Source organism: Wolffia australiana, chromosome 18 (assembly GCF_029677425.1).
Source record: "Wolffia australiana isolate 7733 chromosome 18, ASM2967742v1".
In the NCBI taxonomy this organism is placed as follows: Eukaryota; Viridiplantae; Streptophyta; class Magnoliopsida; order Alismatales; family Araceae; genus Wolffia; species Wolffia australiana.
In genome coordinates this window covers 8,615,915-8,641,182 of record NC_135852.1, presented here as the reverse complement: position 1 = coordinate 8,641,182, position 25,268 = coordinate 8,615,915, and the positions used below count along the sequence as shown (strand labels likewise).

Here is a 25,268-nt window from a genome sequence, read left to right as displayed (position 1 = left end):
AATGGAGTTAGGTTATGATGTGGTATTCTCGGGTTTTATTTAATTTTATGATCTTTAATTTGAAGTATGACTTACACTCTAGCCAAGAATAAATTATTTACACTATACATATGATTTGACTATGAAGGGCAGGGATAAATGATTTACACTTCTAATCAACTTTCAGTAGAATCCCAATGAATAGAAAATAGTTTAAGTGAATATTAGAAAATATTGAAAGTCAAAGTTTGTTATTGATGTCTTTTTAACATTAACTTTGTTATTGACTAATCAGCCTGACTAATCAACTCTGACGGAACTTAAGGTGTAGGTTTTGGTTTTTGCTAAAACTGGACTGAGACCAAACTCTGTTTACTTAATCACGGGCTGTATGACGACGATGACGCTGTCATAGACAAACGTCAACCATGCGAAGTCGTCATCCGGACTCAGCGTCTAAACGGATCCTTTTAATAGCCCTAGTTTCAGCTTCAGTAGAATCAGCAGCCTCTTGATTGTTCTTCCATGGCGTCTGGCATCTGTAAACTCGTCCGGATCGGAGCTCGGCAGCCATGGCGATCCAATTCCCTCTGTGCATTTCGCAGTGCAACGACAGACGCCGCGAGTTCGCTGAATCGCGTAGGTTCTTCTTCTTTTGAATGTCCTCACGATTATGCGAAGAAATCGGAGTTTTTGGGGAGTTGGAAGACTCCCCCGCCCTCCAGCGACCCCGCGGTCGCGCAGCGGAAGTTGGCGCTTCTGCGGAGAGAGTATAAGAAGCAGGTGAAGGAGGTGAGGCGGCAGTATGCGTACGAGATGGAGATGCAGAGGTTGGAGAAGCTGCGCAAGGACGAGGCGCGTCGGGAAAACGTGCGCGTTGCCAAGGCAGAGAGAGAGGCTGCTAAAGCTGTTGCGGCTAAGGCCGCTGCAGCTGAGAGGAAAGTCGTTGAAGAGGAGTTCCGGCAGACTCTGGTAATTTTGAGTTTGGCTTTTGATCACGTTTTTTAGTTTAATTTCGTGTAATGTGGGTTTGGATTTCGATCACAACCTGGCTGATCTTTTGGTGGATGATTGGCTCATTTTATACGAGGAGTAGTTGCAGAAAATCATTTGATTACGCTGATTTCGTTACTTATGAATTTGGCTTTCGATCACCTATTTAGTTTCATTCCGAGAAATAAGGGTTTTAATATCGATCACAACCTCGCCGATCTCTAAGTGCATAATTCACTCATTTCATACCGGGATTAGTCGCATAAAATCATTTGACTGCGCAGATTTTTGGTACTTACGAATTTGGCTTTCGATCACTTTTCTGGTTTCCTTTCGTGTAATGTGGTTTTTAATTTCGATCACATTATGGCCGATCTCTTAGTGGATTATTGACTCATTTCATGCTACGAATGGTAGCAGAAAATCATTTGATTACATTGATTATTATTTATCCATGATATCTCTCATCGACCAACATCTGACGCACAGAACCTTCCAATAAGATCATGTTCTTTCAAAATTTCCAAATGAAAATTTTAATTTTGGCTGATTGCCCATCCATTACTTCAAATAAGAAAAACGGATGCCTGCCTCTTACAGTGATAAACCATTTCGTAAAAACATCTCTGCACTACGAATTCCACAGCTTTTTACTACTCCCTATTATCCATGAGATTCTTCTTATCTGACTGATTTGTTTTCGTATTCAAAAAATAATTCAAAATGTCGACATCAGATTACATTGTAAGAATGAAATAGAACTAGATGATCAATTCGTTGGAAGAGATTTTTTTGTTTCTGAAATTATAGAGATATCATTCCCTTTTCTTGTTTACTCATAACTGTTGTCTGACTACAGTTGAGAGAAAGAATGGAGAAGCTGGAAAGCCAGAGGGCTAAGAAGAAACTCCAGGAGAAGAAAAAGGACGAAAGAGGAGAATTACTGCGCCGTCAGAGTTCTATGTGGATCGACGAAAGTGAGCTGGATAAGAGAATAACCGAGGCCCTTGTAGATACAACGCAACTCTAGAATTTCTCGGAGGTATGTTTTGTACCTTTTTCGCGCATTTCATGGAGAAAGGAAATTAGTGAAGACTTCAATTCTCTTTCCTTTAATGCGTTGTCAAAAGATTGTGAATTTGATAAGGAATGATCAATCTTCAATTCATTCTTCTCTTCACGTCAATCTGCACAACAAAGAACAATTAAAAAGGACTCTACCCCCCTCATAAGTAAATGATAAAAATACCCCTCTCAGCATAGGATTTATAAAAATGTTTAAAGGGTCAAATTGGATTCAGAAACTTGCGGTGCGCTGAATTTTTTGTCTTGGGTTCAAACGTGGGAAACATGCCAATGTTGTTGATAGATCGAAAGACTATCGTGGAGAAAGATGAGAACAAAAGTATCCCTTTTTACTCAAAGAAAAATCAATAACCAAAAAACAGCATGTACAGTTCTGGGTTTATAGGGCTCGGAGGAAGAGAATATGACCGTTGGATTCAACGGTCATATTAGGGCATAGACTGAGAAATAAGGAAAGTGGGTTGGGCCCATTTATAACACATGGGCCCAACCCTTACAACATGAAGCAATGCAATCTTGACTGGGCTTAATGGGCCCTAAGTGGGCCTCACTGTCTAACACCCCCCCGCAAGTTGGGAGTAGATGTTAAACATTCCCAACTTGGACACAAGTGCTTGAAACTGTGGTCCTGAAATGCCTTTGGTGAAGAGATCGGCAACCTGCTCTGTTGTCGGAAGATAGTGGGGAACAATGTACCCCTCATCGATGCTTTGTTTGATATAGTGTCTGGCTACCCGAGCATGCTTAGTACGTTCATGTTGGACCGGATTTTTAGCCATCGCAATGGCCGATTTACTATCTGAGTATAAGATCATCCCCTCTCCAGGGAACAAATGCAAGTCTTGGAGAATGCCCTTAAGCCACATACCTTCACATACGCCCTTTTTTAGTGCCCGAAGTTCGGCTTCTGCACTTGATAGCGAGACTTCCTTTTGCTTCTTACTGCGCCATGTTACAAGGTTTCCCCCAAGAAAACTGCAATATCCGGAGTTTGACCGACTGTCCTCAAATGAACCTGCATAGTCTGAATCGGTATACAGTACAACGGTGGGAGTGCCTCCTTTCTTGAAGAGTAGACCTTGACCAATAGAACCCTTAAGATATGCTAACACGCGATCAGCTGCCCTCTGATGAGATTCCCGAGGGTCAGTCATGAACTGACTTAAGGAATTGACTGCAAAGGCAATGTCGGGACGAGTATGATTCAAGTAGAGAAGTCTCCCTATGAGACGTTGAAATGAGTGCTTGTCCACGGGTGCGTCCTGCATGTTGTTCTGCTCGAAGCTTTATATTCACGTCAACGGGAGTGGCAACTGGACGACAATCTGATTTTCCGGTGTCCCTTAGCAAATCAAGGATGTATTTGTGTTGAGACAGTATTATACCTGACTTTGAGTAGGCCACTTCAATGCCCAAGAAATAAGTGAGGGGTCCGAGTGCTTTGATGTCAAAGGACTTGGCCAGATAGACTTCAAGTTTCTGAATTTCCATGGTGTCATTTCCAGTGATGATAATATCATCGACATAGACGAGAAGAATGCTGACTTTTCCATCCGGGTTGTGCTTAATGAACAATGTATGATCCCCCTCACTCTGACTATACCCTACTGCAGTCATAGTGTTAGAAAACTTACTGAACCAAGCTCGAGGGGACTGCTTGAGTCCATATATCGACTTTCTCAGACGACAAACCAGACTAACATCCTTGTCATCCAAGTATCCAGGGGGCGGCGCCATGTAGACTTCCTCCTCCAGTTCTCCGTGTAGAAAAGCATTCTTCACGTCATACTGGTAGAGCTTCCAATCGAGTATTGCTGCTAGGGCAATCAAGACTCTGATGGTGTTTAACTTTGCAACTGGGGCAAATGTTTCGGTGTAGTCAATCCCGTAGGATTGAGTGTACCCTCGTGCCACCAATCTGGCCTTCAGCCTGGCAATCGTACCATCGGAATGGTACTTTGGTGTGAAAACCCATCTGCTGCCTACTAACTTCTTCCCTGGTGGTAGATGTACCATTTCCCAGGTATTATTTCTTTTTAAGGCCTGCATTTCCTCATCCATGGCTGTCTTCCAGTCTGGGGATGCCAATGCTTCCTTGACATTCTTCGGAGTAGTGACTGCCATTAAGGCAGAGATAATCTTACTGGATATCGCTTCTTGCTGGTGCATTCTCTCGTTCCTTTGCTGACTGCAATGGACCAACCATTGTTGGTTGGTGCTACGGCATTCTGTGGATCATTATCCACAGGCTGTGCTGTTCCCGAAACATCTTCTTCTTCCTGAGGACTTGTACTATTTGGTTGGTCTTCCTCTTCAGCAGTTGCCAACGGATCTTCATCTTCTTGAAGGTAGGGTCCATTGTGGACGCTTCCTTGCGGTTCGTGGAGGCTGGGGAGGAGACCAATATTCTGGTTTCCTGGCTCCTGGCTGAGCTGGCCTGCTTCCGCTATGGTTTCCAGATTCCCTTCAATTCTGTCGGCTTCACCGTAAAAGGTCTTGGTTTCATCAAAGACTGCGTCGGCGGTGACGAACACCTTCCTTGAGCTGGGATGGTAGCAGCGGTACCCCTTCTGTGTAGAGGAATACCCAATAAAGATGCATTTGATGGCTCGAGGCTCCACTTTTCCTGCATTAAAAACATGAACATATACTAGGCAGCCAAAGACCTTGGCTGTCAGGTTAGTTTTCAAGTTGATATTAGGAAATTCCCTAGACAAGAGATCTATAGGTGCACTATAATTCAGAGTCCTAGATGCTGTACGATTTATCAGATGTGTAGCAGTAGTTACTGCTTCACTCCAATAAAACTTGGGACAATTCCCTTGAAATAACAGAGCTCGGGCAGCAGCCATAATATGTCCGAGTTTCCTCTCAGCAAGACCATTTTGCTGAGGGGTGTGTACACATGAGGATTGATGTATAATTCCCTTTCTTTCTAGGAAATTATTTACTTCTCCACTGAAATATTCTTTTGCATTGTCTGTCCTTAAAATCTTAATCCCTTTACTGAACTGATTCTGAATCATTTCGCAAAAGGCTAAAATTACTGACGGTACTTCAGATTTAGACTTCAATAGATACACCCAAGTATATCTAGTGAAATCATCAATAAAGATGATGAACCACTTATGATGTTGGAGTCCCATGGTAGAGCATGGCCCCCATACATCACTGTGTATGCAATCGAACGCAGCGGAAGTCCTATGGTCATTTCTAGCGTAGGTAGTTCGCTTTATGCTTAGCAAATTGGCATGATTCACAAATCAAAGTTTCAACATTAATCCTTAAACAACGTAGGGTGAGTTTGTTTCAAGAGATGAAAGGATGGATGTCCTAGTCTTCGGTGGAGGAGTACAGCCCTGTCTGCACTCTGTGTGTGGAAAGTGATGATCTGGGCCCCTTCCTCCACTTCGTCTAGTAGAAGAAGTCCTCCTTCCCTTCTAACAGATAAAATCCTCCTCCCGGTGTCCTTTTCACACAAAAAACATAGATCTGTGTCAAGAATAAAGCGCCAACCTGTATCATTAACTAGCTTTGTCAAAGATAACAGATTGGCTTTCAGATCAGGGACATGCAATACATTTTCTAGAATTTGACCTTTTACTTGGATTGATCCCTTCCCTGCTACTTTTAGGATCCCTCCATTAGCAGTGAAGACTTTGTGATTGTACAGATTTGATTCATAAGTTTTAAAAATGGTTCTCTTGGGAGACATATGGTCTGTCGCCCCAGAGTCTAGGATCCATGGATCTGATATTGAGGTATTATTAGAGAAAGTTGTGAAAGCATAGTGTTCACCTGATTTGGCCAGGGCCGTAGAGCTGAATTTCTGGATCAGTTTGTTCATTTCGGACTGCATGTGAATCAACTTTTGAAGTTCACTGCCCTCATTCTCCTTCGGGGCAGGAGTGGCTTCTCCTCCTTCGGTAGTCATGTAGGCTTTCTTCTGCTGCCCCGGATTCCAGGTTCCCTTCCGAATTTGCTCCTCCTTCCAGGCTAACTTTCTACAATCCCTTTTGATATGTCCTTCCTTCCTGCAGTACCCACAAATCATAGGCTCTGAGGGGTTACCTTCCTTGGGAACCGTGGAAGACTTGGTGTTTTGTGATGAAGCGGTGACAGCCGGGCTCTGGGTGCTCCGAGGTTCTCCTTTCTTCACCAAATGTGCGACTGTGACTGGGGCAGTGGGCTCTTCTCCTTTTGCATTCAGCTTCCTCCGACGTTCTGCACCTTGTAGTTCTGAAATTGCTTCGGAGAGAGTCGGGAATCGTTCCTGATGTACCAATTGGCTTCGCAGGCCTTCATATTCAGGATTCACACCAATCAAGAAGGTCAGAGTACGAAATTTTACTTCCCGTAGGTACGAGGGAGACGTCTTGTCTCCTGTCGGCCAAAGGAGGTCAAGCTCTCGCCAAATGGCCTTGAGCTTAGCTGCAAATGACGAAATTGTTAAACTGCCCTGCTTCAGTGTGCGCTCCTGGTCGCGCAAATCCATCACTCGATAATCACTATGGGTTTCGGCACATGACTTCTGTATCTCTTCCCATAGATCTCGAACGCAACTTATGAGAATGTAATCATCTCTCTGCTCTTCTTCCATATTCTTAATCATCCAATTTACGATTAGTGCTTCTTCAGGGATCCATAGAGACATTTTAAACTCATCCTCATGGGGAGGATCATCTGTCAGATGTCTGCCCAATCGTGCTGCTACAAGTGTTCGCTGAGCCACAGTTATCCACTTCTGTCCGTTAATCCCGTTGTACTTCATATCCAAATCAGGTAAAACTGGCCTGATTTGGAGCGAAGTATCAATGGGTTGAAGTATGGATGATAGCTCAGCTTCTTTTTTTAGATCCTGTTCCACCTGTTTGGATCTAGATTTGCCCCCCATGTGGACTCAACACCTCAAAAGCCACAACAAAAAACAATCTATGTAGATGCGTAAAGTGAGGGCACGAGTGACCCGGTGTACTTCTGAAGTACTTGGGACTCCTTGAGCGAGTCAATACCTTCTGAAGTGCTTGAGACTCAACCGCCGAACAGGTCTTCGATCAGCCCCGTCGACAGCAGAATCGAACTGAAGTCAATCTTGAAGGATGCCCCGCGAAGAAGAAAGTGACACCCAATCTTCCACAGAACCAGATTCCGGAGACCGGAGAGGAACTTGCCGGTTTCCGGTAAGATTTCCGGCGAACTTCTCGGAGATGATCGACGGCAAACTGTACTTCCGGAAATGATTCCGGAGACCTTCGACGTCGAATCGAAAAAAAAAACGAACGACACTTCCGGCGATCGACGAACTGCACTTCCGGAACGGATTCCGGAGATCTTCAACTTCGAACGGAAACAAAAACGAACTGCACTGCCGTCGATCGGCGAACTGCCCTTCCGGAAAGGATTCCGGAAATCTTCAACTTCGAACGGGAAAAAAAGAACGGACCCTTCAATCGCGCTCTGATACCATGATAGATCGAAAGACTATCGTGGAGAAAGATGAGAACAAAAGTATCCCTTTTTACTCAAAGAAAAATCAATAACCAAAAAACAGCATGTACAGTTCTGGGTTTATAGGGCTCGGAGGAAGAGAATATGACCGTTGGATTCAACGGTCATATTAGGGCATAGACTGAGAAATAAGGAAAGTGGGTTGGGCCCATTTATAACACATGGGCCCAACCCTTACAACATGAAGCAATGCAATCTTGACTGGGATTAATGGGCCCTAAGTGGGCCTCACTGTCTAACAGTTGTAATTATCCTGACTCTTCTGGAGCTTTCCGGAAATTTCTAAAAAGAAGGTTAGAAAGAGAGAGATTAATAATGTTTATTAACGTTGGATCTTGTTGCTTATTGGTGAACGTCTTCTTCATATGTTTCATTACCTTTTCATCAATCTTGCTACTCAAGTGTCCCCGACCTAGCTATATATTGGGTTTTATAGTCCTGGTTTTTATCAAAGACCTAAACCTCCAGTTCAGGTCTGGTCTAGTCCCGGTCCAATCATGCTGACTAGTCAATGTCAAAGTCAAAGAAGAAAGTCAAAAAAAAAAAAACTGGCATCAATTCCGTTGATCATCACACCAGATCCAAGCATAGCATTGCTTAGGCGTCATCTTGCCGCTACAACCTTAAACATGAATGTCTTATAAAGGAGAAACTTGGTAATCCAACCAAAGAGTTGTATTCGTGCATTTGTAAAACTTTAGCATTCAAACATGAAGAACTAAAGAAACATAAAATAAGGCCACAAGGTATGACATATTTTTTACTTGAAAAAAGGGTTAAAAAATGCCCATACCTATTAATCACCCAAATTATTCTTTGATCTGCCAGCCAGGCCAATTGCTTGTACCGGCCGATCAGGGTTCATCATTAAACACTATGACATGTTAAACATTTTTTATTTAATGGCCTTAATGGAAAAAAAATCAACAGGCTTAATTAGGGATGGTCAAATCATTGCATGTTACAGTTTGAAAATCCAAAACGCCCTTCTCACACCTTTAAGTAAATTGTCCAAATTAAGGGTGGAGTATATGTTACAGTTAATTGACTCGTTAGAGCAAAATTGTCTCCTGCTGACTGACTGTGAGAAGTGTTCTCAATGGGTTATTTTGCACTTTCTGAAAATTCAATGCATAGTCAATATGCATAAAATTAACTTGCTTAATAATAATAATTAATTTTACACCGCAGGCTTTTAAGCTAATTATTAACTTAATTTGATGCCCAATTATGGTGTTTCCCACTACACTAAACATTAAAAATCTTATTAAATTGGATAGTATACCTATATGAGAACTTATATAGTTACATTCGTTGTACTTATATGATAATATTGTATTTGATGAATAATCAACCAGAGCCTGGAGAGTTATGCACTGTTGACTCAGTTTTCTCCCAGTATTGTCTTCACTGGGCGAGTTCTCCTGTGCTGGTGAGATCTTATATTAATTGTCCAAAATTACTAATGGGCCAAAAATTGGCGAGATTTTATAAATTGGCCAAATTAGTAATGGACCTCACCTATAAATACAAACTTGATTCTCGTTCCCGCCTAAAAATCGTTCTCAGCTGATCTCGCAATTCTCTTCGTTAGTTATCACTTGACGGTCGATGAGTGCGTAGATCTACGAATTGCTGTTCTACTAGGAGGAACAATGAAGCTGAACATCAACAAAGCCTGCGATCTTGGTTCGATATCAGTTCTCCCTCCTCACTCCAGGTTTGGATCTCCGAACCTGACGGAATGCGTGAACGAGGAGCTGTTTTTGGTAATCTCATGGTGATTCTGTGTTCTTTTCTCGGAATTATGATGTAGGAGATCGAGTTTGATGGATTCCTCGAATTCTGGAAGGGTTCAGTCATCTCAGCAGCGATCTCAGTCTCAGCAGCCGTTTTCGCAGGGAATGTCTCTTTCGCAGCTCTCGCAGAGTTCTCTCGATGATGTTTTGCCCTACGATCAAGTATGTAACTCTAACAGTAAAGAGTTTTTAAATCTTGTTAATCTGCGCCTATCTGATAATCTGTTAGAACAATTAAAATATTTTTATCCGGTCTTTTGTTTCAGAATCCTGAATACAACGCTTTTAGTTCCTCTTATTCCGTGAAGTGAAAATCATATGATATGCCTGAAATTGTCAATTATGAGGGAAACAATTTTCTAGCGACAATTAGATCCTAGAATTTGCGCGAAGAAAGAATTATCATCTCAATTTATTTTCACAATGTCTGCAATATTCGAATAACTTGAGCGTAGGATCTTCATTTTGCACAATGTTGCTGTGAAGGCTGAAATCGATAGCTTGAAACATCGGTTATCATACTCGTGTATTGTTACGGAAAAGTAGCCTGACACTGCTCTCGTTTTAAATGGAATGATGACAAAAAATGATTTCGAAGTAGAATATTGTTTGGTATCTAATGATATTGAATGATTCATCAGAGACCTTGTTCTCAAGAAAGAGATAATCCGCCAAGAAGGCTCTCATACCTGGGTCCAATGGCAAGCTCCAGGGATGAATCTCAAATGCAGCTATCCAGGACAACCAATCATTTTATGAGAAGGTCTGGCTCAGTTTCTACCCCTGACCAGAGATGTAAGTCTATCTAGCGTTATAGACTGAATTCTTACCATAGTTTCTGTCACATTTTTAAAATTTCACTTCTAGAAATCAAAGGTTTCACGGCCTTCCTGTGTTTGTTTTCCTCTCTTCTAATCAGGTCATGTTAGCGAGGAGCTTGAACACAGAGTCGGATCAATGGAGAGTTCTTTGACCAGATTGGGAAGGACGCTGGATGCTGTACAGAATGACGTCATGCAAGTGAACAAGACAGTAAAAGAGGTACTTCTAGAAGGTAATTTTGAAATTTCAAGACTCATCTGCCGAAGAAGGATCTTCTGGAAGTTTCAAATCGTCTCCTATCTAAATATGAACATGAATTCATCAACTTTTTTACATTCTTTTACAGTGGAAGGTATACGACAAAAGACTGTCATTCAGGATAACAACGTCTTGTTACTGGTAAGAATATCATGTCTCGTCGACTAATGATTCTCTTTCGTCGCCGCAAGATTTTGGTATAATGTTTCATTGGATTGTGGGAAATAGTTAAAGGGAGAAGAAGAGATCAAATCCAGCCTTGCTGAAATCCTCAAGTCGATTTCTGATCAGTCAAGAAGGCAAGCTGAACTAACTGACCAACACAAGTTCCACGCCGTTTCCGCCGGGATCTCATCTATTCCAGCAAGGATCGAACCTCTCCTGCATAAAATCCAGAAAGAAATCTGCGGGACATTAACCAAAGAATTAGAGGTATCATAATCATTTTTAATTTAAATAATTCAATAAATTTAATAGCCGCTCTATCGTATCCTCGTCGACAATGAAACTCTTTTGATGTATTTACGGACGTCTTGATTTATTCCGCAGAAGAGGTGTCCCGTCGCTGCTGGGTCTCAAAAGAATCAAATCCCAGCCACAAAAATGTGCGGTTATACTAATCTCTTAAATTTTGATTTAAAGTTCTAGCAGCCAAGCAGCTCGAAAGATACGGTTATATTAATTTATCAAACTTTTCCATCAATCGCAGACAGAGCGTGCAGATCCCTAGGCATTCTACACCAGTTGCATGGAGAAAGGCTGGGTCAAATTTGGCAGAAGTCCTCAAACATGAGCCGCGGACCCTGTGCCCCGGAAATACATTGGAACTTAAGCAGGAAGAGATTCTTCCTACTGTACAGGTAACCTTACAATAATTCAGGAAAAAATTCACCAGTTAATCTCAGGATTCGTTTGATATCATACTGACTTATCGATCGGACCGATGATCCGACCAGTCATCGATCGGCCCGATAATAAATCAGGCCACTCAATCATCGATCATCATGCCGAAGCGGGATTAACCACTCGATCAACGAATGCAGTTTCATCGATCCATAAGAATTGTTCATTGATTCACTCAAACTACTCCCCTTTGACTTCTCTTACCAGGTCAACGATCGCAGGGTGATCATCGAATCAGACGAGGAGATGGACGGAGCCTTCTCCTGCTTGATCGACAAACAACCAACAGGCACGAGACAACTTCAACAAATCTCCCACTCTTTTCCGCATCTCTGACGTCGTATGATCCATCTCAGGAGCGAAGCGCTACTCTTCATCGGACGACGTCAAGGCGGAGACCATGCGAATTCTGCGCAAGGCTAGAAGGAAGCGAAGGCTCATCGTCCTGGACTAGGGGAAACCCCAAAAGAAAAAAAAGAACCCCATTAAAAAATCCAATTGATTCTCTCTTTCCGAGTTTCCGACCCCAGAAAAGAAAAAAAAGTAAGGCAGTATCGTTCTCTCATCAGGCGTAGTTGGGTTTCTTGGAGTGCCTGCCCACGCCTCTCTTCCCTCGCTTCTTCTCCTTGCTGCCCTTGCCGCCCTTGCTACCCTTGGCCTCCTTCTTCTCAATATCCCTTATCTCCAGCTTAGACAGCACCATGCAGTAAGACTCCCAGTCCGTTCTCCTCAAGTACTTGAGCAAGCTGTTCCTCTTCTTCACCATCGCCAACAGCCCTTTGATCGAATGTTTATCCTTCCCCTTTGACCCCGTCCCCTACCACACCCAACAAAACAAAAAAAAATCAAGAAAAAGAAAAGAAAAACCGACGACAGAAGAACTTTTACCTTCTTCTTGGTGTACAGAATGGGCTCCAGGTATCGGATCCGGGTCGTGAGAAGCGCGACCTGCACCCGAGTGGACCCGCAATCCGACTCCGACATCTTGAACTCGTCTCTGACCTGGTTCAACCGCAGCTGCAGCTTCTCCGCCGCGGACAGATGCTCCGGCAGGGTGTACTTCTCCACGAGATGCTCCTTGGGAGGGCTCAGCATGTAGGCGGGCGTGGCCTGCCCACCCAAGCTCGCCAGGATCGAAAACTTGTTCATGGAGGCCTTCTTGCTGTCCGCGTCCCGGAGCTTCACCAGGCTCTCTCTCAAGTCCTTGAAGGAGACCCCGCCGATGCTGTACTCGGTCTCCTTTTCCTCCAACTCGCGAAGCCGGGCCAGCCGTTCGTTGAGCTCCTCCAACGAGAACCGCGCCTCCCCGCCGGGCCGCAGCCGTCGAAGCTTCTCGCCGAGCTCCTCGAAGTCGTAAGTCTTCAGAAACTCCGTCTTCCTCGTGGCCTCGCCTTCGCTCTCCGGCTTGTTCTTTAGCTCCCGCCCGAAGATGGACTCGGGGAGGGGGGGGCTGGGTTTGAGGTTGAGCCGGTCGGTGAGGGACTTGAGCTCGAAGGGGTGGCTCGCGCGGGCCGGGCCGGGGGGGGCGCGCAGCTGGCGCAGGCTCTCTCGGATGGACTCGAAGGAGGGGCGGTCTCTGTCTCCGGCGGCCTCGGCCACGCTGCTCTTGTACAGGTCTTGGAAGGAGAAGGAGGGTTGGGGGGGAGGAGGGGGGGACTGTCTGTTGACGCGGAACTGGGAGAGATTGCGGCGGATCTCGTCGAGGGTGGCGGCGGGGGGCGGCGGCGGTTGGGTTGGCGGCGGATCGGGCGGGGCTCGCGGGATCCGCCGCGGCGGCGAGGGCTGCTTTAGCCGCGCCTTTATCTCGCTGAAGAGGGACGCGTGCGACCCCGCGCGGCCGCCGCCATTCTCGTCGGATGGCGGCGGCGGCGGCGGCGGCGCGGTGGCGGAGGAGGAGGAGAAGAGGGCGGCGCGTGGCAAGCCGCCGAGCTTCGGCTTCAGGCGCAGCACCATAGCCTGATAGCCATCCTCCGGCCTTCCCCCGCTTCTTCAATACCTAGTGAATTTTGGGGGGGAGGAAGACACGTGTCGTCATCTTAGCCGTCGGATCAATCTCACGGCTCAGAGAGATTGTCATCCCGAACGTGGTTTGGACGGAACGGGACGGGGTGGAGACTCCGGAGGCTTTCGTTCTAACCGCAGTGACACGTAGGGAAGGACACGGTCCGCTTTTATTGGAAGCTTAAACCTAGAGCTGAAGTTCGGTCTGGTCTCGGTCTCGGTCTGGGCTCGGTCTTCGGTCGGTCTTGTTGACTAGTCAATTTTAAGTTGACTTGGTGTCATGTTGACTAGAGTGAGAGAGGGATAGTCAAAGAGTGTGAGAATGAGAGAGTGACACTGAGATAGTGCAAAGGCAGAGAGAATACCATAGGAAGAGAGAGAGAGAGAGAGAGAGAGAGAGAGAGAGAGAGAGAATTAGAGAGGGAGAGAGGGAGGGGGAATGAGAGGGGGAGAGCCTGAGAGGGAAGTGAGGGGGAGAGAGGGAGAGGGAGCAGGCGAGAGGGAGGGAGTTCAATAGCGAGAGATTGCGAGAGGGAGAGAGTGTGTGAGAGAAAATGAGAGAGGGAGAGCAAAAGAGAGAGAGCAAAAATAAAAAAATAAAAAAATAAAAAATAAAAAATTAAAAATTTAAAAAGATTAGGATGCACCTCTTGCCTATAAATAGATGTTGGTCCCTGAGTTACAAGTGTGCATTTTTCTTTGAGTGACTCAGAAGAATGCTCCTCAAGATCAAGATTTCAATGGACTAAGGTATGTCCTCTTAACTTCGTTTGTTTGCTTCTTAAGTATATGTTCTGTTCATATGTTCTATTATACAATTGATGCATCCTTCAATTCTTATCGTTCAATTTATCGTGCCGTTCAATTCTTAAATAAAGTGATCCTATCTTGAAATTTTGGGATTGAGGTGTTTGATTAATTAATATGTGTAGAGTCTAAGTGATGCAATATGACTAGAGGGAACGGGATGGGATATGATGGATATAGGATGTTGGGCGACTAAGGAAAGGGTAGGATAAAACAGACCACAAATCACACGGTCGAGTTCGAAAATTGAGTACAGTGAAAATACTGATGGTGCAGGCCCTTTCCTCGTCGAGGGCGGGAGTACTGTCTTACAACCACCGTGGTGATGCAAAGCACCAAAATCAATAACTCCGAACGGGCGATTCACTTAGAATAATCAAAATCCAAATCTAATCCGATGGCGGCAGATAAACACTCGAAGAATACTGGACGAAGAACACGACACCAAAGAGTGTAGGAGTACCTCAGCACTTAATAGTGTGTGAAGAGGTTGCGGGAATTCTTGACGCGTCGTTGGTGGGACGATTGACGTGCGCTTCGACAGGGTGTCGCGGATCTAACTACGCGGTCAGTTCGCGGGGGGTCAAGGGGGGAGTCGCCCCCTTGACCATATTTTTATGGTCAGAGGAACTAGGAAGTACTTGTGGTGACCCCATAAACCATATTTTCACAGACGACCGGGGACTCCGAGGGCACAAGCGAACGGGCAGTCGGGCGCGCAGTGGGCGTGGGCAGTCGGGCGCGGGCGGCCGAGCGCGCGGGGGGGCGGACGCACGGCGGGCGTGGGTGGTCTGCGCAGGGCGGGCGCTTGTGTGGACGAGCGCCTGCGGGGGGCGAGCGCTTGTGCGGGCTGGCCTGGTGCGGGGCAGCGGCCAAGGGCGCAGGCAGCCAGGAACGGGGGCGCCGAGGCCGGAGTGCTGGGCGCGGGCGGTCGGGGCGCAGGATGGTGGCCTAGGGTGCAGTGCGCGGCGGCGATCAGCGACGGCGGTGACTGGAACGGGAGGGGAGGATGGGCGAGTCTTCTAAGAAGAAAAACGTCAATTCTTGAAATAAACTCGCTAAGTGTTCTTTTGCAACATTGGCCTACATATAGGCCTTGGAGGAAAGATAAAATAAGAAATAAAATAACCGTCAAGGACGAGGCGACGTGTCGACTCGTCACATCATGGATCGTTCTACAGTTGTCGTTGGTGACGTGTCATGACGCGGGATATGTCGTGCGTAAGTGGGGCAGCGTTCGTCGTTAGTGCGTTGACGTCGTCGTCATCATGGCAGTTCTTCAGTTGACATTGATGATGAGTCTAGATGCGAGGCATCTCGGATGACGGTGGCGGCACGTCTAAAGATGGTGCGTTGACGTCGTCGCCACCACTAAGCCTCTGTCTTGAATATAAGGATGGGATAATTCTATTATACAATTGATTAATTAATATGTGTAGAGTCTAAGCCTCTGTCTTGAATATATGCTCCTCTTGCCTAAGAATGGGTGCCGGTCCTTGTGTTACGAGTGTGCATTGATTGAAAATATCATCAACGGAAGAGTACTGGAGTCCATCTTCTTGGATGGCTTTGAGTGGATCTTCTATATCAAAGTAGTGGAGACTGAATCCTCTTTTGATAATGGGGACCGGAGGGTCTCTCGTCCTACATGATCCAAGGACCACAACCATTCTTTTATAGGCCTTCATGGGCATATTAGTTTACAAAACCACCCATTACGGTTATGGAACTGACCCGGTTTCTACACATGCAACCATAGCAATATGAATGATGCCTTAATCCCAACCTTATAAACCACATAAAATGGGATAAATATCTTTAATAACAACTATGGATATACAGTACATTGTGAGTAAGCCCACGTTGAGATCCAACATACATTTTTCTTTGAGTGACTACTTGTTGACTCAAAAGACTACTCCTCAAGATCAATATTTCAATTGACTATGGTATGTTCTCTTAACTTCGTTTGTTTGTTTGTTTGTTTCTTAAGTATATCTTCTGTTCATATGTTCAATTATACGATTGATGCATCCTTAAGAAAAATATGCAAGAGATATTTTTCTTCCCTTCAATTAGTAAAAGAGCCTCCGTGTGTTGATTTATTTGAATGTTTTTAACATTGATCGTTGTATCATGCATGCTGATACATTCGAAGACTTAAAGTAATGCTCGCATTGTCCATTTAGGTTGGATGCATTCAATGTTTATATGGTTTTATAATTATTCATCATACCTGTTGTATAAAACTTTTCAGAGATGAATGTATTCCAATTGATATGATGTCATCTCGGGAATTGACTTTCAATTTTCTCAAAAACAAAGAGGGTGAAAGATGGTGAGATATTCTCCATCTCCAACAAAGGTGAGTCATGGCAAAAGTGTTAGTCCAGGACTCTAAGGTAATTTCTCATACTTGATCTTGAAATTATTTCTCGCTTTTTTCTATATATGCCTGGTTCAGCACATCAAAGGTTTAAGTAGGATGGTCAGGTTGAATTGGCATGTAAACCTGATCCTTTATCGCCCATCACCTCAACCCTCCTTTTGGTCGGGTCTGCTAGGTCGACCTCGCCTGGCCCTTAATTGACCTGGTTCTCTACCTAGACATTTGGTTGGATCGGCTTAGGCGACCTACCCCTCAATTATGCTTACCCTAGATCACATCGGTTTCTAACCAAAAAATGAAATATTATTAAAAAAAAATTTAACTATCAACTAACTAATTACATGGGAATGTTTCACTTTAATGAATAATCTAATGTGATACATTTTTTATGCATTGCTTCAGAGTTAGCTTATTATTTTATTACAGAAGTTTAAAAAGCCTTTTTAATTTAAAGTAATTATTTTTATCACATAAAAATGTACTGATAGGATTATAAATATTTTCACATCATTTAGTTATTATTAAATACAACTAAGTATACATTTAAACTCTTTGAGTTGTAGAATAATTAGATTCACCAAGCATCACTTTACGCACAATCTAATTGGCAATAACACGGATATCTCTTAATAATCAAACTTTCATATTGATTTCTTGAAAGGTTTGAAATAAAATGTAGTTCTACGCGGAATTATATGTGTTAGTAATAATATTCAAAAAATCTGTAAACCACTCAAGTCATGATAGAGTATTCATTTGGAAATATAAAATACATTTTTTCAAAGGAAAGATTATAGATATCTATTTCAACATCAATAATTTTAGATTTCTTTTCTACAAAATAATTTTCATTAGACATCAGAAGAATCATTAAAATGATTGAACAATGCTATCAACATTTTTGTCTCCTCCTTGATCCATGTGCTGGATTTCCAGTGTGGCCCCACATTTTTGGAAACCCATAAAAAGTAATCAAAAGTCATGGAACATTGTTCTGACTTATGTATATATATACGAACCAAAAAATTTATTCATAAAAAATATTTGAATTCACGAAAATCTTCACATTATATCTTATGACTGAGAAAATTAATTTTACAAGAAATTAATCTTTGAAAATTGTAAAAAAATATGCCCCACTTATAAAATTATTTTTGTCCAAAAATTATTTTTAACTCAGAAATTTATAATTATATATTTATGACTTAGAAAAATATTTTCATTTATTCACTAAAATTCTATAATTTCTGACTTAGCAAATTATTTTTTATGAATATGGTGTCATATAATTCCATGAAAATACCAAAAAATATAGAAAAATCATAATATCGCTCTAAATAGATATATATATATATATAATCATTTTAAGTTTGATCACTTGCATGTATAATCACTTAAGTGAAAATAAATATGAAATATTCATGATATTTATCTATAAACAGTGTGCTATAACTCATCCCTAGCCAATTGCTTTTATTATCATCAAAGTCTTTTGTAGAATTTATTGATTAACTCACATATCAATGATGATTTAAACCCACATGTTGCAGTTCAAAGTCATTGGACATTTTTTTTTCTAATATTTTGACTAGCTTGGCGAAGGACTTAATTGCATCACCTTCCTTTAGGTTCCCCCTCATATACTGATGGAAAATCACCACATTTTCACCACATAATCACCTTATTGGACATGTTGCTACATCTTAGTTAAGAATATTGGGATGATGGCTCAAAGTTCATTGTCAAAACAGAATTGTCCATTAGGATCCATAATATTTCTATATCTCTATATATGTATACAAACTCATCATTCTCACTTACGAGCGTTTAGGAGCGATTCAGATTCAGATTCATGTTACAAAGGTTATTCAGATTCATCTTCTTTATCCGTGGGATAACTCGCTCGTAAACTTGCCCCTCAGAATCTTTGGTTACAAAGTAATGAAATCACTTAACGAGGACTCTTTCATGATATAGTTTCAGGTTCTGAAATAAACAATGGGACATCCAAAAGCTCCGGCATATCCTCGAGGATCTATCTTTGAATAGAACGTGCACTGCTCTTCCGTGCCTTAGAATTGAAGAGGGCAAGGTGATACTAATCATTTTTCATAAGGCCTTTTTCTTTTCCCGCATAGTTCGTCGGTAAAACCTAAAATTCTCTTCATCTTTATTTTTTGAGTGTCACTTAAGAACCATCCCTTCCTATTTGTTTGTCTTGTCAGACAGAAAGAAAATGAGACCAACCCCATTCTTTACCACTTGAGGGGGTGGGGTGAAGGGGAGGTTTAGATACAACCGGGGCTAAAAGGTTTATGATTGAATCTCAAAGGCATTCTTATCATTTGGTAGATCCAAGTCCATGTCCTATTTTGAGTTCACTCGGAGCTTTTGCAACCACCATAGGAGGTGTGATGTACATGCACCCATTTCAAGGGGGTGCAACACTTCTCAGTTTGGGTCTAATATTTATTCTATATACCATGTTCGTATGGTGGAATGATGTTCTGTGTGAATCCACATTGGAAGGACATCATACAAAAGCTGTACAATTAGGACTTCGATATGGTTTTATTCTTTTTATAGTATCGGAGGTTATGTTCTTTTTTGCTCTTTTTCGGGCTTCCTCTCATTCTTCTTTGGCACTTACACTAGAGATCAGAGGTATTTGGCCCCCCAAGATCCTCGGGAAATCCCTTTTCTTAATACCCGTATTCTCCCTTGATCAGCAGCTGCTGTAACTTGCGCTCATCATGTTATACTTGCGGGGAAGGAAAAATGAGGTGTTTACGCTTTAGCAGCTACTGTTTCTTTAAATCAAGACCAAGGATATGAATCTGTTTTTCACCATGGTGATAAAGCCAAATGATTCTTCCTATTTTTTACCCTATCACTGTGCCACGGCTATTAGTCCTTTCCTTGCACTACCATCAAATGCACTACCTCCATCTTGTGTTCACCACCATCCTATGTGACCTACCATCTGTATGCATTTGTTTCTTATGTCACCAAATATTTGCACTTGTGTTGGGTGGCTCCACAGTCACCTCCACCACCATATCTAGTGACCCTAGCAGCCATATCACCCATTCTCTAGCTATAGGCATAGCGGTCTATGTGTCCTAGGTTGGGTTTTAGGGCTTTGATTTAAATGCTTTAAAATATTTTTCATCCAAAGGATGATGTAAATAAATTCATAAGTGGTCAATAAAACAAAAGATCTTTCTCATTACCTTGTGGGAAACAAATTCCACCCTTGACCTGCTCCTTGGGAGAGTCTCTTAAAGATGTTCATGCATCTAGCCTCCAAACATATCTACATGATCGATAAGATGATGGATCTCTTCTTCTACTTCTCCAGATCTTCTTCAAGATCTTTGAGATCTCCTCACCATTAAAACACTATAATGGGATGAGCGTAATGAGTAGAAGTGAAAAAGTGGGGTGGGGAGGGGGATGCGTAGGTCTGGTTGGCATGGGCACCTAAAATACCTACACCCCTCTATGTATACTTTTTAAGGCACATTTTGATGGATAATATGTGGCTCTAATGCCAAATCACACCACCATGCTTTACTAAAGTTTCATCAAATAAAATATTAGTTCATTATATTCAGTGTGAAGTTTATAATGAAGTCCATGTATACATCCAATGAATTAGTGAATTAGGATGAGATCATAATACATTGATCACTAGTATTTAAACATGTATTTTAAACATTCTTATTCAATGGATTATCGAGATGTGCATGGAATTATGTTGATAGAATACCATTGTCTGATCCTACTTACTCGATAAGTACAATTGATCTTGTGAGCGTTGGTGTGGAGACACTAAAGTCAAATGGTGGGTGCTCTTTTGAGAAAGATTTCACTGAAATGAGCCGTACGAATCCCTGAATGGTATTATACCAAACTGTAAATCAAGTTGATGCACACCAAAGTTGTGTAAGTGTTTCTTAGACCTGAGACACTTAAAATGTTGGATAGACATTTGTAATTATCTATGACATATGAGTTTTTAATCATGGGATTCTAAATAGTCTTAGTTCGGTTTGATTCATGACATGGTTGTATAAGTGATCCATTGACTTGAGACACCAAGGGCATCTCATGGAGGGACGAATGTGTTTTGACTATGACTTATGAGTCTCTAATCATGGAATTCAAGCAAGTTTTAGCTTGGATATAGAAAGAAGTCCATGGAGATGATTGACTTGGTATAAGAGGAGATTGACTCAAGGAAGATATTGCATCCAAATCCCTAGCCAAGGAATTGAGGATATTGGAGAAGATGTTCTCCAATGAACCCCCTTACACATTAGTACTAACCAAATGATGGATTAGGGTTTGACGATTAACCAAACTCTAAGTCATATGGGAGTCTCGCACGGATGAAGGATTAGACATGTACTATAACTAATGAAGGATAAGGTTCCATAAGCTTGGTATCTATAGTTTCGGATCATTCGGGATGTGGACGATGGATGAGATGGGACAAAGATCATCCTGTCCTATGTCTTAATTTTTTGGAGCTTCGTCTCAACCATCCCGTATAGGGGTTTGTTCGATATGAGTAAAATTTGTCCCCGTCCCGACTTAGACCAAGTCATCCCGTTCGAGTTATCATGTAAGTAGGTCATGAAATAGGGGTTATATTATTTTTATGTAATTTGTACTCTCCGTTTTCCCACTCGGACTCTTGGTCTCTTGGTGCCATCGCCTCTACACTCTCCCTCTCAGACTCTTGGTGTCGTTGCCTCTGCATTCTCCCTCTCGTAATCTCGGTGCCATCGGCTCTCCTCTAGGACTCTCATGGTCATTGCCTATGTGTTCTCCCTCTTGGTGAGATTCGTGTTCTCTGTTCTCCTTTTACCGCAGCGTGCGACAAATCGAGGATCCCTCTGGAGTGTGAAATTGTTGATTGTCTTCACCGGCAATTGACTCGGCCCTAACTGTACCATGATCTTTAGACAATAGATGCATTGTATGAATGAATCATATTATTTTCTCATCAATTTCCCAAAAGCATATCTCAATAGATTATTCTAGTATTTGAGTCGCCTTCTCATAACTTAGTGCCCTTCAATTTTTGGGGATCCAAAGTATAGGCCTTCCTAGTCAGTGGGATCAGAATTCCATTATTTTGTGTGCGACTATTTAGGTTGCCTTTCTGACGCGTCTCATTAATAAACACTTCTTGAATTCTATGAAGTCAATAAAATTTTGTCACAAAATTTTATAGATTAGACCATGGGATAGTTAACATTATAAAAAATCCATTATGATATGAACTCACATGATTCATAGTCAGATATCATAAATAGTATGGTCGCAAAAGGACTGTTGTCCATGAAACTCTTAAATTACATTAAATACATAAGAGTCACTAGTTAATGTTGACAGCACGATCCTATCAACATGAAACTATGAAAGTTAGGACAATTTCATGATGTTTTTAAGCACACTTATTACATGATTAATTTAAATCTACATGTTATGGAATGAATTTTTTGTGATCATTAATTCTTTTTATTTTTAATTCAAATAAAATTATTTGAATTTTCAGTAGTCTTTTTTTCTACTTTTAGATGCCCTTCTAGTATTTGTCCTATTTATTCTTTGGCTTCTAGGATATCAAGTATGTTGTGTGCATTCAACTGATTCTTTATATTTACTTGCTCATCCACTCATGTACGTGTCTCCTTCATAAGCCAGTCAATCTTCAACTCTTATTACACTGACCTAGTTTTTCATAGTCTTTTGATCTAGGACAGAAAAATACTGGCTTTATCATTTCATAATTCTTTATTATCCTATGCAGCTCATTTTCTTGTTTGGAATCAGGGCACTAGGTGAGTCTATATTTTAAATTACCAATTCTTAGTTCTCATTCTTGTCATTCTGATCACCAACCACTTATAGATGATTATGTTCAATTTCTCATAGAGATGACTGCTATTCAACTCGATTGTTAGTGTTTTTCATGCATCGTATGAATGCTTGGTTAGATAATTGATGCATTGTATGAATGATTTTTTTTACAATTGATGCATAGTATGGATTATATGAATGAATGAATTGTATGAATCAACATATCTCTTACCCATGCTCATGATTGGCCATGATCTTGTTTGCATATATGTTAAATTTTTTTCCAATGTGTTGTATTAATTATTTGTTAGATAATTTCCCAATGCATGTTCCTTTCATGGTGACAAAAAATAATGGAGTCTACATCTGGTACCACCCTGAATTCGACTGCTAGGGCTATACCAGAAGTATGTGCTGAATACCTTAGGATAAAGGTTGATGATAATGTTTCATCTCGAAGCAAAAGACGCACTAGGTCCAAAATTTCAGATCAATTTATTGAGATTAGCCCAAGCGAGTACCAGTGTATGATTTGTCAAGCGCAATACCCCCACCCATAAGGTCATCATCAAGAGAAATAAAGATAAGAGCACAAACATCTTTTTGAGACATCTAAAGAAAGCCTACCGTAAATTCCATGATAACATCAAGGGAGGTTCGATGAAGTAGATAGCTCTTCTCAAACATTACTTACAGTCCAACAAGTTGTATCGACATGGCCTCTCCACGGGGTTTGCTAAGGAGGAATTCATTAGGTTTATCTGCAACAATGATCTACCCTGGAGACTTGTCGAGGAGAAATCGTTCTGAAGACTATGGTTCTATAGGACACAAGTGGTGGGGGAGGTCCTTAGTCCAGATGTTGTGAAAGTGACATCCAAAAGGATGTATAGAGAAGTGCAAGGAAAATTGGTGGGCGTGTTTGTTGACATCCACATTTTCTCTCTTACTGTAGATGCGTGGACATCCTGAAATAAGATAGCCTTATTAGGTGTCACTGCCCATTGGGTTGGCACCAACTAGAAGCTCTATGAGCTGCTTATTGGTCTCCGATACATCAACAGATCGCATAGTGGTACAAACTTGGTGAGGATCATCATGGAAGTTGTATACAAATGTGGCATTGAGTCAAATCTTTGTGCCAATACTACGGACAATGCATCTAACAACAAAATGATGGAAGCTGCCATTGTGGATTCATTGAAGACTATGAATCCTCAATTCACTATGGAATGCCACATCTCTTGTGTTGTCCATGTCCTCAATCTCTTAGTCCAGGCCAGATTGAAGATTATTCGTAATCCAGAGGCGCCAAGGAGTAATACGCTATGCGTACAAAAATTTTTCACATACACAATGCTAGACACGGATGAACTATTTGAGTCACCCATGGACGATAGTACATCGACCAAACTTGTACCTTTGGGAGCAGTTGTTGCTCGCGTGAGAGCCATCGTTAATGCCATTCAGGGTTCCACACAATGAATGGAGAAATATGGCGACCTCTGCAAAATGTTTGAACTCCCAAATTCAAACAAAATAAAGTTTGACTGCCCAACATGATGGAACTCCACTCTTCGAATGTTAGAGAGTGCTCTTTCCAAGAGAGAAGTGTTTGACAATATGGATCTACGGTTCCTATCGACATCAACTAAGGACTAAGACATTTGTCAAAAGGACTAGGAGATGCTTCATGGATATGTGTGCATCCTCAGGCCATTTGTGTGATGGTTCTGACTTTGTCTGTTCTACGAATAAATTACCGATCACAAAAGTAACATCATCGGTTGCTAAGTTAAAACTCACCTTGAAGAGGCTATGCAGAATTTAGGAGTAGCACTGGATTAGAGCAGAGGGATGCATTACGCATTGTGTGCGATGTTATGCATCCTAAGCTGATGAAATATGCAATCTTACTTTAGTGCAATCAAACCTTTGCTACTGCAGGGACATTGGATCCATTTTCAAAATTAGACGTAGTGGATCTGTCATGCCGCCAGAATGTGCTCTCCCATCTTGGCAGTCTTTTGGACCATACATCAGATTCAAAAGCAACTGAATGTGACTCGGAGCAAGGACAAATGTTAGAAGGTTGACGACCAACACACTACATAATCTCTAGGTGGCAATATATGTGATCAAACCATCGTTAGATAAGAGCTAGATAAGTATCTAAACATCCCATGCACCAAGGAGGAAGATACTCCATTGAGTTGGTGCAAGGTCGACACGGGATACTTTCCAAATTTGTCCAAAATTGCGCTCCAATTTCTTGCTGTAAGCCCGACAGGCGCACTAGAGGAACGACTTTTCTCCATCAGCCGAGGCATCACCACATATCGAAGATCACTCCTAGATGCACAGAGCATTGTGATGTTGCTGATGATACGAGCATGGTTCTGTCATCTAGACGAATGCTCCTCAGACTCTAATGATGACTACGACAATGATGACAGTTAATGTGCTAGTAAGTTATGTTAAATCACTTTCGATATTTTGCATTATTATGCTTCGTACTAATAATTTTGTCTACTCCATCTAACACAATAACGGAGGGGAACACCTGGAAGAGACTCTATTAGATGTAACACGCAACTTCAGATGCATTGAAGGGGATGTCAAACTACTCTTCAAACTACTAGTTCTATTTCCACAATAATTCATGACTATTTATTGTGCTTTCTTATTTCTGCATGTTTTCTGTACAAATACTTTTAGAATTTGAAAAATACGCTTACCTTAATTTATGTCTTAACATGTATCTCGAAGGATTTCTCTCTTATATCGCTCTCTCTCTATTCTTCCATCCATCTCCCACTCTCTTATCTCCTCAGACTCTGATGATGGAA

General features: G+C 42.0%; 4 protein-coding genes and 1 long non-coding RNA gene across 5 annotated transcripts; 3 read left to right on the top strand and 2 right to left on the bottom strand.

The window, feature by feature from the left end:
• Positions 1-472: 472 nt before the first annotated feature.
• LOC144715271 (stress response NST1-like protein) lies at positions 473-2,140 on the top strand. The gene is made up of 2 exons (XM_078590205.1): positions 473-951; positions 1,832-2,140. Exons 1-2 carry the CDS (start codon positions 505-507, stop codon positions 2,000-2,002), a joined length of 618 nt encoding a protein of 205 aa, XP_078446331.1. The 5' UTR covers positions 473-504; the 3' UTR covers positions 2,003-2,140.
• A 3,207-nt stretch (positions 2,141-5,347) lies between these two features.
• LOC144715338 (uncharacterized) lies at positions 5,348-8,300 on the bottom strand. Its single transcript, XM_078590283.1, has 2 exons — positions 5,857-8,300; positions 5,348-5,527 (listed from the first exon to the last, which is right to left on the bottom strand). The coding sequence occupies exons 1-2, from the start codon at positions 6,950-6,952 to the stop codon at positions 5,499-5,501; spliced, it is 1,125 nt and encodes a 374-aa protein (XP_078446409.1). The 5' UTR covers positions 6,953-8,300; the 3' UTR covers positions 5,348-5,498.
• Positions 8,301-9,146: 846 nt separating this feature from the next.
• Positions 9,147-10,613, top strand: PRD3 (putative recombination initiation defects 3). The gene is made up of 5 exons (XM_078589623.1): positions 9,147-9,286; positions 9,383-9,527; positions 10,007-10,160; positions 10,285-10,419; positions 10,534-10,613. Exons 1-5 carry the CDS (start codon positions 9,222-9,224, stop codon positions 10,611-10,613), a joined length of 579 nt encoding a protein of 192 aa, XP_078445749.1. The 5' UTR covers positions 9,147-9,221.
• Positions 10,614-10,688: 75 nt separating this feature from the next.
• LOC144714893 (uncharacterized) lies at positions 10,689-11,301 on the top strand. The gene is made up of 3 exons (XR_013584478.1): positions 10,689-10,877; positions 10,995-11,050; positions 11,155-11,301. It is a non-coding gene; the product is annotated as an uncharacterized LOC144714893 (long non-coding RNA).
• Positions 11,302-11,816: 515 nt separating this feature from the next.
• On the bottom strand, positions 11,817-13,317 carry LOC144714892 (uncharacterized). Its single transcript, XM_078589698.1, has 2 exons — positions 12,237-13,317; positions 11,817-12,165 (listed from the first exon to the last, which is right to left on the bottom strand). The coding sequence occupies exons 1-2, from the start codon at positions 13,299-13,301 to the stop codon at positions 11,914-11,916; spliced, it is 1,317 nt and encodes a 438-aa protein (XP_078445824.1). The 5' UTR covers positions 13,302-13,317; the 3' UTR covers positions 11,817-11,913.
• Between the last annotated feature and the right edge of the window lie 11,951 nt (positions 13,318-25,268).

Bases quoted from the DNA above. Each gene is read 5' to 3' on its own strand.
- LOC144715338 (XM_078590283.1), bottom strand. From the start codon at position 6,952: ATGGGGGGCAAATCTAGATCCAAACAGGTGGAACAGGATCTAAAAAAA. The intron at 5,528-5,856 runs GTGAACACTATG...TTGTGTGAAAAG, and splicing joins TACGGCCCTGGCCAAATCAG to GACACCGGGAGGAGGATTTT.
- LOC144715271 (XM_078590205.1), top strand. From the start codon at position 505: ATGGCGTCTGGCATCTGTAAACTCGTCCGGATCGGAGCTCGGCAGCCA. The intron at 952-1,831 runs GTAATTTTGAGT...GTCTGACTACAG, and splicing joins AGGAGTTCCGGCAGACTCTG to TTGAGAGAAAGAATGGAGAA.
- PRD3 (XM_078589623.1), top strand. From the start codon at position 9,222: ATGAAGCTGAACATCAACAAAGCCTGCGATCTTGGTTCGATATCAGTT. The intron at 9,528-10,006 runs GTATGTAACTCT...ATGATTCATCAG, and splicing joins ATGTTTTGCCCTACGATCAA to AGACCTTGTTCTCAAGAAAG. The intron at 10,161-10,284 runs GTAAGTCTATCT...TCTTCTAATCAG, and splicing joins TTCTACCCCTGACCAGAGAT to GTCATGTTAGCGAGGAGCTT.
- LOC144714892 (XM_078589698.1), bottom strand. From the start codon at position 13,301: ATGGTGCTGCGCCTGAAGCCGAAGCTCGGCGGCTTGCCACGCGCCGCC. The intron at 12,166-12,236 runs GTAAAAGTTCTT...TGGGTGTGGTAG, and splicing joins TTCTGTACACCAAGAAGAAG to GGGACGGGGTCAAAGGGGAA.